This window comes from Fusarium venenatum (assembly GCF_020744135.1).
Source record: "Fusarium venenatum strain MPI-CAGE-CH-0201 chromosome Unknown EDB82scaffold_4, whole genome shotgun sequence".
NCBI classification, from domain to species: domain Eukaryota; kingdom Fungi; phylum Ascomycota; class Sordariomycetes; order Hypocreales; family Nectriaceae; genus Fusarium; species Fusarium venenatum.
The window spans coordinates 3018197-3029772 of NW_027072132.1; the positions used below are offsets into that span (position 1 = coordinate 3018197).

The 11576-nt window shown below is 48.3% G+C and overlaps 2 protein-coding genes across 2 annotated transcripts; one reads left to right on the top strand and one right to left on the bottom strand.

Annotated features, from left to right (window-relative positions):
* Window positions 1-148: 148 nt before the first annotated feature.
* Window positions 149-4113, bottom strand: EDB82DRAFT_312226 (uncharacterized protein). The gene is made up of 2 exons (XM_025737913.2): window positions 3912-4113; window positions 149-3830 (listed from the first exon to the last, which is right to left on the bottom strand). The coding sequence occupies exons 1-2, from the start codon at window positions 4005-4007 to the stop codon at window positions 429-431; spliced, it is 3498 nt and encodes a 1165-aa protein (XP_025592726.1). The 5' UTR covers window positions 4008-4113; the 3' UTR covers window positions 149-428.
* Window positions 4114-5235: 1122 nt separating this feature from the next.
* Window positions 5236-6194, top strand: EDB82DRAFT_529514 (adenylosuccinate synthetase; the record flags this gene model as incomplete). Its single annotated transcript, XM_065609207.1, has 6 exons — window positions 5236-5269; window positions 5411-5490; window positions 5588-5727; window positions 5777-6011; window positions 6059-6109; window positions 6141-6194. 6 exons carry the CDS (start codon window positions 5236-5238, stop codon window positions 6192-6194), a joined length of 594 nt encoding a protein of 197 aa, XP_065463327.1.
* Between the last annotated feature and the right edge of the window lie 5382 nt (window positions 6195-11576).

Genomic DNA, 11576 nt, shown 5'->3' on the forward strand with positions numbered 1-11576 from the left:
GCAGTCTCTTCGAAACCCCATCATCTATGGACATCAACACTTCGCCTAACAGGATTTGATGCCCAATTTTCCTTGATACTGTCGTAAGCTTGGGATTAGAGTGGGCACTGAAGGGGTCACCCTAGGGGTATCTGCCCTGTCTGTTCAACGCTACCCACGTATATAACGACATGATGATGTCAACTTGTGTTTTTTTGTCACAAATGGGTATATCGCAGTAAACCGTCAAGCTGCCGAAAAGAAAGCTTCATATAAACGCCAGGGGTAATCTAGCTACGGTATGTACTTGCACTAGCTATAGGCTTACCCTCAGATTCCGCTTTGCAACGCCATCCAATGCATCGACCCAAGAAGTTGATCCTTATTAATCCCCAAGATAGCAATAGTCCTTAAACGCCTTTGAGAAGAATGAAACCCTGGTAAGTTTGCTAAATATACATTTCGTTTTCTTCCACCATGCGACCCAGAATCAAACTCTGTATCACAAGCTCATCGTCCAAGACACGGATGTCCACGATATTGGCTTGGGCCGGTGTTGACTTCCGTCGTCTCTTATTACCCGTTGTTTCCGTGGGAGAGAGAACTGCCTCCACTGTTCCTGTACCCTTATCGAGATATAGCCAGTCAAATGGATTTCCTGCTTTCTGATGTTCCAGCAACAATTCTCGAGCTTGTTGTGTCGAGAAGACTCTCGATATTGATGGGCCCAAGACACTCGCAAGGAAAATATAGGGCTCCTTAGCTTCGTTGCGTGACTTCTTTGAGTTTACAACAACAAGGACCCGTTGCCCGTCCAGAAGCCGTGGTCGTTGTTCAATAACCTCAGCCAGCCTCGCTTCAGCCGCCGAATACGGAGTCAAGATTCGTGACCGGAGAGCATTTCCGAGCACAGTAGATGCGCCTGCACAAAGCAAATATGGTTCCCAGTCCACGATAGCACCCTTGTTGAGGCAGGCCATGATCCATTGAGGAGCCAAACAAGGAAGACCCAGTGCCAGTGCCTGCATGTATTTGACTTTGCGCGAATGATTGTCGGCAATAAGTGCTGTAAACCCGCTCTCACAACTTGTTTTAGTAAGCCTCAAGGCTTCTTCCTCATCCATCACTGGATTCATAGTACTCATGATGGATGACTGTTCAAACATGTCCTGGAACCCATCTGTGAGAATTGCTCCCCCTGATTGTGTAATTTTCGACTCTATCTTCTTACGCTCTTGTGCTTTGAACTGGGTTGAAAAGGACAGTGCAAACACCATACCATCAAACAGCCGTCCTGTACGAGGTACAGAAGCGAAGCTCTGCTTGAAGGACCTGCTGGATTTGTGTACAATACTTCTTTCTAACACGCTTGCAGCTGGCGAAAGGTGCAGTTCATCGGTTGATTCAGAGTCGAGACGTGGATACCGTTTCGATATTCTTCTCAACTTTCCTGCTTGTTGAGGCGACACTGACTTTGTTCCTAATCGAATATGCCCCTTGCGCAAGCTGTGGTTGCCTCCTGGAGAGGGAAGAGTCACCGATTCCGGCCGATCAGAGCCAGGTGAGTCTTGCGTTCCGGGTGTTGTCTTGGCAGAACAGGTTGGTGTCGTTGATAAAACACTCAAGCTTGACGATGTTGGTAAAATTTGACCAGTCGAGCGACTGGCCAGTGGGGTTACTGGAGTTGCCCCAGCTCTACCGCTGAGTCGTGAGCGAGTAGTCATTGGTGGAGGGAGGTTTGCGTAAACATCCCGAGCCATCTTCGTGGACCGCGATGTCGGATTCGCATCAACCTTGATCGTCTCCTGAGGTGGCTGACACTCCTGCTCTGACTCTTCTTCTATCATTGAAACTCCACCCGCCTTGTGCAAAGGTGACGACATGGACATTGGTCTCGGCTCTATTTCACCCATCAACCCATCCGAGTTGGAAGAGCTGAGGAAAGGATTCCCGCGTTTTTGCCGAACTGCACGACCATAGGTCCTGGCGGTCCGTCTCCGTGGCGGAGGCAATGATGAGGGCTCAGAGTGATTGTTTGGCCCTTCTGGTAGATCTTCATCGTCCATCCGTAACTGAGGTAGCTCAGGCTCTGATGGCTCTGGATGTTCTACAGGTGCTGTAGGTGGTAGAGATGGCGCTGGACTGGTGGCCGGTATCATATCTTCATCCACAACAACCTTATCAGCATCCACCAATACCATGTCGCCATCATGGTCAATCTGGTGGTTTTCGGGAGCACTATTTCCAGGAGTAGCTTTTGTCGATGCAACAGGAAGTTCGTTTGAAGCCACCAATCCTTTCTGGGAATCATCAACGATGGCGGGCAGGTCTTGTCGCTTGTTAACATCCGTGTCAACATTTGACGTCGCATGGCTCGCTTCCGGGTTATCAGCCCCAAAGAGCTTTCTCCTCTTCCTCGATGGCTGTCCCGTGGAGTCTTGCCATATCTTTGGTGTAAAACTGACTCGGCCCAGTTCCTCGGCAGCCTGTGCCTTTTTCCGCTCAATCTTCTTTCGTCTCTCCATCCGTCGAATTGCGTCGTCGGAATCATCATCGGAATTCATAGGAGAAATCACAATTGACCCCAGTATTTTTCTCTCCTGAGACTTTTGCATGGGTTCGTAATGGGACATTGGTTCGGTGGTGCTCGAGGACCTGGGTGCTTGCGCGCGGGGCGTAGGTTCTGATGATGGGGGCGACTCTGGTATCATGTCACCACCAGCGGACCGGCCATCCAGAGGTGTTTGCACTCGCCCCAAGTCTCTATGGTCGTCTGTCAATAAGGTCTCGGGTATCTCATGTAGACGTAGGGGGCTCGATGTACGAATATCGGTTGGTGACGAAACATTGGCTCGATTCTTCAGGGGTGACGTCTCAATCAGGTTTGGCGATTTCGAGTTGAATAATTTCGGAGAAGGTCGTGACGACGTTGGGCTTATACGTTTAACAGCCGAGGAGAACTGCGTCTGGCCGAACAATTGGCTTCCGGCTAGAGGAGCAGTAATGTTCGGTTTCGTAGCAAACGGATTCTTGGGGACAGCGGGGGTCTCGAAAGTCGGGGCATTAGGCCGGTGCGGTGTTTGCCCATTATTCAACTGCGAAGTGCCATCAGGATGCCTCCAGTCACCTCTAGTGTTCTCGAAGCCTGCATCCTCTGAGACCTGGGATGATGGTCGACCGAACTCGCTTAAGTTAGCAAAGTTGACGGCCCCTGTGTCGTCATCTTCAAGAGGCCTGGGCTCAAGAGACCCAGACTGTGTATCACCTTCGACAGGACTGGAGGGTACAAAATCGCAAAATTCACTGTAATCACGGTCGAAATTGGCCTGGGTCGGAGTTTGCTGAGAAAAATCCATCTTGTGTAAGGCGCCAGCTGCAGCGCTATTCGGCGGCTTCGTACTCCTGGTTAGAGGCTTGGGTGCATCGTTCTGCACTGCTTGCGGCTTCGCGCTGTCATGACGCGCAGGCAAGTGCTTGGAGTCTTGTGGACTGATGAGAATGTCGTGGCCTGGAGTTTTGCTTCTGTCGGCAATCAGGTTAACGCGGTCCTCGCGGCCCTGGGTAACGCCTCTTCGTATGCTGGTCTCTAGAGTACATTGCTTTTTCGAGTGTGTCAGTGCCACCCCTGTCTCGTCCCAGTGCGACGGATAGCCATTTTCAGAAGCGGGTCTCACTGAACGCGCCGTGTCCGTTAACGCGTCGTGAGAGCCAGCCGCCTCGGATGCCACTTTTTCGTTGACTGTTGGGTCCGATGATGGAACTACAACTTCTCTTGTGGGTGAGGCGATCTGTTTTGGAGCATCCGTGCCATTTTTGGAAGACAATCCGAATTTGGAAAGCGGACTGCTAAACTGTGTGAAGCAGCAAAAGTGTTAGTGCATCATGGGTGATAACCCCAGTGTAAAGTGATTTCAGCTGCACTGTCGACGTACCCTGCCGATGCCAAACTCGGCCCTGTAGGCATCGAAGATAGCCTGACTATCCTGCGACTCGTTGCTGCCTGCTTGAAGCGACTGGGATTCCATCATTTCGGTGATTTACGCATTTTCGAGTTAAGGAGTAACGGGAAGAGAGAGCTGTCGTGAAGAATTCAGAGCAAAGAAGTGAAGTCAGCGCATCTCTCTCTTTGCGGCTAAATTGAAGTAAATCGACCGGAAGGGAAAAGAGGGAAAAAGCTGCGAACGTCTGTGACGCGACAGCACGTGACGTCCATTTAAAACTTACAAGACCACTATCTGCCCCAACCACCACTCGAATGGGAAAAGTGAACTTGAAAGTGACTTTTTATAAGTGCAAAGAAGAGGCTCGTTTACTGTCTTTCACTACCAGGGAATGCCCATCTCTGATATGCAGGTCCAGAGGTGAATTTGAAAAACTGACAGCATTGACCAATCATACTGCCCGTTGGATTAAGAATGTTCAAAGATAGAGAAACACAGAGCCATGTCCCTGATTCTTCCATGCCACTTCAGCCAGTCAGGTTAGTCATTGGAATAGTAGGCTTGCGGATTCTTGGGAAGTTTGTTTGCTATCAGGCAATTTGGGTGCACAATTCAGCGAACTAAGAGGCAATAAAAGTTAAGAATCCATGCGCATTCCACAGCAGTTAAGTGCAATCACATGTGATTGGAACGTATTCAAGAGTTTGCTGCCACTGTTTTCTCAGCTCCGGGTTAGCACATATTTGTAGCAAGTCTCTGTTATCTGCTCTGACCACAGCATGCCAGTCTAGATGTCTGGACCCCAAATCACATCATTCTTTGGACTGTTCTTTGGTTGATTGCAATGAGTTAGACAAAACTGCTGATCATTCAACTCCACTTTGCATCTTGAAGTCCCATCAGGTATAATATAGTCCTATCTAGGGCTAGGGCTCTTTGACTGTGAGCTTGGCGATAGTTGTCACAGTAATTGAGAAACAAAGGTGGTTTTCACCAAGTGACTTGTCTAGTAACAATTGTAGACTCAATGTTTCGAGGAAGTGCAACATTTTGCGTATTGGCATCTACAATGACTAAGAAAAATTCAAGAGCGCAATTTCTAATTAGAGGGGCTTGTTTGGCTGTTATTGGGGTATCGTACCTTAAATTTGTTAATGCCCACTGGAATGATTCATCTATCCCCGGTGCCCGGTGCTACCAAGTGATGCAAGCTTCTGCCCCGCTCCGATGATGCCCCGCGTCATGCCCCGCTCCTTTTTTTCCATCCTACAACATCGACATACATCGTGTTCAACGCATTTTACAGTAACGCAACATGACGATGAAGGTTATCCTGGGTGCTCAATGGGGTAAGTTTTTTTCTTGTTCTCTCCCTCGACCCTTCCTGCTGTATCTAGAAAATTCCAGATATCGAGAATGGGGAGATGTGGTGTGGTTTCAATATTCATGATGGACGAATGCTAACTATGAATTACAGGCAATGAGGGCAGCTCAGGATGACAACAAGAACATCATTGTTGTGGGAGCGAATGCACCGATGCTTGACATCAAGTACGGCTTGTACCCCTTTGTAACTTCTTCTGATACAACGATTGGTGGCCTTTGTCTGAATCCAGCCAGCATCACCGAGACAATTGGTGTGTCGAAATGCTATACAACCCGAGTAGTCCGGCGCCTTCAAAACCGAGGATACTGGTGAGATCGGAACCAAGCTCCAGGAGATTGGACGAGAATGGGAAACATCGACTGGCCGCCGACACAGGTACGGATGGCTCGACCTCGTTATCGCCAAATATAGTGCTTCCATGTATGTCACGTGACGTCTTTCCGTGGGGCGATGTTACTGACAGTACCAGCTATTTTTACTCATCGTTGAACCTCACAAAGCTCGATGTTCTGGTCGCTTTTGAGACGATCAAGATTGCCATTACCTACAAGGTCGACGGAGAGGAACTCGACCACTACCCCGCTGGCCTCGACCTCCTGGAGCGCGCCGAAGTAGTGTATCACGAGATGCCTGGCTGGCAGAAGCCAACAACTGGTGCAAAGTCTTTCTATGACCTTCTTAAGCAAGCCAGAGAATATGTCGAGGTATGGTATATGCCACTGTATAAGTGAGCCACGCTAACAAATCTCAGTACATTGAGAAGTTTGTTGGGGTTAAGATAGGCCTATTCTTTGGATTCCTGGTTCGCATGCGTGTTTGCTAACATCTCCTAGATCAAGTGGATCGGTACCGGTCCTGACCGTGAGGCCATGATCACGCGCGCTTAAGCGATTGCCATTGTACATGGTGTTGATTGTACACACACATGGCGTCTTTTCAGTGATAGAGCCTTTCAGACAGTCTGCAATAGCTCATTTAGATGAAGTCATGGATTCGGGAACAGTTTTCAGTTCGGGTTTCGAGCTAACAAAATAGACTTGCGGATTTTTTGCGGATTCAGGTGTCACGAAGAACGATGGTCAGCAGTAAACTGGATGTTATTAGTCGAAAACTCACGCAACCGTCGATAACAATCGGTCGTCTGTTAAACTTTCACAGACTACTCATATACATATGCCCAAAAAGTCAAAATCGGGCTATTACTGGGATGAACTAACCTTACATATCATAACACAAGTCTGAAAGTATTGCTATACCAAATTCATTCAATGTTATTCGTTGTGAGACTCGGGGATCTAGCATCGTGGGTTTCTGGACAAAGGGCTGTGGATGACTAGGATCTAAACAGCCGATTAAGGAGGGCGAGCTTCGTGTTAGTTACCGAATACAACTACATTCTATTAAAAATGGATTTATTTTTTTTAAACCAAGTCACAAGTGTTTAATCATATATCTCACTGCTGATGTGATAGTCCGTCAACCCCTGGTTTGATGTAAGAGCACATGGCCTTGATAATAGTTGGAGTCGTCCTAGTATCCTATCTTGTGATCGTAGCTATGCTGATGCCATGCGCATGCTTTAGACGAGCCTTGTATTAGTGGTCAGGCAATGCATTTGGTCTACAATGTTTCCATGCTGTCTCAGTGATCAACGGAGTGTAGTAAGGGACAGCGACTGTCAGACTCGGCGGTTCTTTTGCACTGTATCCATCGGTCGTCTCAGTTCTAATCGTATCTCGAAATCCAATACCCCCCTTTCACATTGCTGTGGAATTCTATCCATGTGGTGGCAGCAGAGCAGCAAGACTTCAGCCGGTGTGCCCTTAGAGCTTAACATTGGAAGCATACATGCATGACTGTTGAGTATTCCCAGCTCCATAACACTACGTAACTCTTATTTGTATTGACTTATGGCATTGAGTTCATCCTATGGTAGTGATCTCGGGTTGCTCTTATCTCTGAGCCGCAATGGAACATTTGAAGCCTGCATATCAGGCAATGGACACTTTTTGAAGAGTGGGCGTACGCCTGCAATATTTGATGGCATTGCATGACTTCCCTGGCTCCGAGGTTCTAGGCCGTGAAGATTTTGTCAAGTTCTCCCCGCTATGCAGAGGAGTTGCAAGATTGAGGAGGCAACTAATATGAGAGATGGGCATCTATGAACACGCCCGTCTCTATCCAGATAGCATTAGACATGTGTCACTTACAGGTGATTGGTATTGTTAGTTGTCATTTTCCTTGTGGGAACAAACATAATTTTACCTGCCCAACGTTTAATGAAGACATGATGCATTTGAAGACAGGCTCCATTCAACTCAATCAATTGCTCTGATACGAGACAACAACCGAGTATCCCTGCAGAAGGAATTTCTATTACATCAACACTTTGACTTTGACTTTGGCCAACTCATCGTCAAGGTTATTGCTGTCAAGCTCCATTCGAGATCGACGGCAGTTGCTCCGCGAGCGAAGTGAGACAAGACAAGACCACAAACGGCCCTGTCCTCAACTCTATTCCCTGGTGCATTGACTAGACCAGCATCATGTCTCTGTCTCTAGCCAGCTCATCGTCAAGGTTATTGTTGGTGTTGTTGCGGTCGAAACTCCATACCGAGACCCTCTTCGGTCAATCGTGAAATCCACTTCTAGATCCATTTTGATCTGCCGCCATGGTAGTCCTCCGGCTCGGTGTAATGCGGCCATCCGGACCGGTGCGGAAACCTACAGCTTACATCCCCTAGTGTAAGTGGTAGAAATGCACAATATGTGAATGCGCTGGATCGGTATCAGGCTGTATGGCAGGTTTCGGGTAGAAGCAGCAATCGCATGGTCTTCGTCGTGTTTAGTTTAGTTTGGGCGGCAGAAGCTTCTCTCCAAGTGGGAAGACAGGTAAGTGCAGTGAAGAGGGGAAATTTGGCATATTTGGGTAAATTGCATACCATGACATGACATAACCCACTTTCCATGTCGTTTGTGATGATGTATCGGAGTTGTGGGTGGAAGGTCCTCAAGTGAGGTTAGTGAGATGTTAGTATCTGAGGTAAGGTGAGGTCAAGATGGAATCTGGACCATTGTAGACCTTGGCGAATACAGTAACCAATCTTGTAGCAGAAGAGAAAAACCGCTCATGTGTAGGTGCATTATACGCCGTCATCTTTTATTATCAAGCACTTAATTCAAGTAGTTCATCAAGATCGACTTCATCCTCAGTCTTGAGCCAAAACGTGGAGCACCAGCTCCGTTATCACTACCCTAGACCGGCTCCCCCTATCGCAGATCTTCATTATCCCCCACGGAAATGGAACATCAACAAGATCATCACTATGGTCCCGTGAGAGGTCAGCACACCCACCCCTTTCACCTTTCTTCTCGCTTCTACTGCGCCATCGCTCAAGCCAAGGGCCAGAACGCGCCCTTTTCTCCTGTCAAGCATGTCATTGACTATATTGGCAAGAGTCTGGCCAGGGTCTGGAAAAAAGGCGAGTTCCTGCAGCAAGAGTCTGAGAGAGTACGGATGCTACCTCGTCACACGAAAGGTCACATGGCACATTCATTGCTGGTTGAGACTAAGACATCACATCACAACTAAGGCGCCACCTCCGCAACTTAGACACCCTCCTATTTGATCACTGTAGAGCAGAGTTGTTCTGTGCAGCGTTCCCTTTGGTGCACTAGAGTGTAATCAGGCAAGATGATCACAGCACCAAAGCCAAACCGACCTAACGGAAAACGTAAAATAAGTTGCGAAGACTCTCATGGCATCAAGTACATATTTCCATGACTTGGGGAACATGAGCGGTCACGAGAGAGGGGGTGTGACCTTCTAACTCGAGTTGAATTAACATATATTCTATCATGACTCTATCGTTAAGCTATCCCTCTACCAGACATAGTGGTCTGAACAGTTGCGTTTCAACTAAATGAGCTTGGAAAGCAAACATGCATGCATGAATAGCAGAGACTCAGAAGCTGTTTTGATAATCTCCCTTTCATGCAATGATCCCTTCACGTATTGTACCCTCCTGCAGGAGGCTCAAGATAATGGATGAATGTCGTCAGAGCTTTGCCGCAGACTGCAGACTGGGGCCCAAGCAGTCGGATCTTGATGAGCGACTAATACCTCAGAGTGTCACGGAGGGATTATGTTTGCTTGCTTCCCTCTGTCAGCCACCAACAGATGCCAACGTCTTATCTGTTCACTGGATGGACATACGGGCTTTGTTGTCCAGCACAGACAGCCCCAGGGCCATGGTACTGTGACAATCACACCATTCCTAGCGTAAGCGCCTACTGGAACAAACAAAGAGATGATGGCCCATGGACTCGTAATGCTCTACGTAAATGCTATTTTAAATAATATTCCACGGAGTATCCGTGGCGGCTACCTCCTGACTTACCGACAGTGGTAAAGTTTGATAAACCGCTGCGGACGGGCGACTCCAGCCACCGACGATGCCGAGTCCGAGAAAGCCAGGAGAAATCCGGGGTAAGTTGTATGTAGCGTGTTAATTAAACGACTGACGGGGGTCAAAAGTCTGGAGACTCAAAAGAGGGGGTCTTTGTTCTGCCAAGACCTCAACCATCAGTTTAGTTCAGTGCAACATGGCACGCTGTGACAAGCTCCTCTCGGTTAGCTATCAGACCATGCAACATGCAATAACGAAAACACAAAATGACAGGTAAAGGTGATAATTTAGAGAATTGTAATTGGGACGTCGGACATGGAATGCCATTCATGACAATCACCCTACCTAGGTAGTCTAGGACTGCACTGCAGGCAGCCGCAAATGCAGGCGCCGCATCCATTGCCTAGCAAGGTACAGCAACAGCCACGGGGCAGCCATAGCTACAGGCATCTATCCCCCGCAACTCAACGTCCACCAAATAAACGATAAGTCGTTCGTTCATTCTCTCCAACAATCAACTAAGCGTCCAAAGTTCCCCACGTCAAGAGGCGTAGCACAAGAGTCTGGGGTGGCTTAGAGGTGATTGGATCACATCCTCAAACTGTTGCGTACAAAGAAATGCAACCGTGTGGCGATCTCAGCTGCCAGAGGTGCTGCATCGGTTCTATCCTGTCCTGCAAATGAGGGTCATCGTGAAGACTGGCAGTAGTCAGTAGTGGGCAGACTTACAGACAACCACATTCTCCTTGAAACTCCTATAACAGAAGAAGAAACTCAATGCAATGCAGCAATATCCCGATTTCGATTCGCCTCCTTTATAATCACCAGTCTCTGTCTGCCGTAGTCTCGCCACGTATGACTGTTTATGTCTCTTCCTAGAGGCTCATGTCTAGTGCAACCTGACAAGTCTCTTCTGGGACTGTTGCCGTACAGAAAAGAAACATTCGCCTCGTGTCTTACGAATGAGGTATCTCGTCTTGCCAGTCTCTTTTTGAGCCGCCAGCATCCGACCCCAAGCCGTCTTGGCTCTTTGCCTCTCCTCTGCCTCCAAGCGAGGCGGCCGAAAAGGGATCTTCGATGGTCCCGACGCAGGCCTTGTCAATTGTGTGTGTACCGTTACGCTGGGGGTTTCAAAGGTGGACGGACACTTGAACGAACCCTTGGAGCGCTCATGATAGCCTGCTTTAAGTTGTGTGCGACCCCCATGTCCTAATTGTCCACTCAGCACAGGTACTGGGATTGCACGGCAAGGTCGAATAATCCCCCTGATAAGACACGACGGCAGGCTTACTTTTGTCCAAAAGCGTGTAGCTGCAGCAGTCTGATAGGAATTTGATCCCAAGCGCTGGTTGGTCTTTGTATTTGGACGGGACGGGATAGAACAGGACAGGATAGCGGCAAGACAGTACCAAGAGCAGGCATCGCACAGACGCAAAAGCTGGAGATGCTCGAGGATGGAAACATATTTTCGTTTGTCAGAAATCGGCCGAGTGGCCAATTTTGGATCCCTTCCTTGATGATACCCCTTCACTTGAAGAATGTAAGCTGAGAAAGGAAGTAGAAATTGTTGCAGAGGATACCTATTTCAGAATACCATTTCGAATCTGACTGTGCCACTACGTAACTATACAGCAGAGACCATAAGAACGCGTATCCTTGCTGGTTGTAGCAGAACCTGCAGTAGAGGCAGCGTGGCAGGACGGGCCCTGACAAAGTGACAAGCTCCTTTGATGCAAATTTGCGCCTAGCCCAGCCGAGTTTTTGGTTCAACAAAAACCCCGGTTCGACAAAATATACGAGTGTACATGAAAGAATGCGGGGGAACGCACGTTGAATGTGATCTGTCAGATTTGCCTTTTA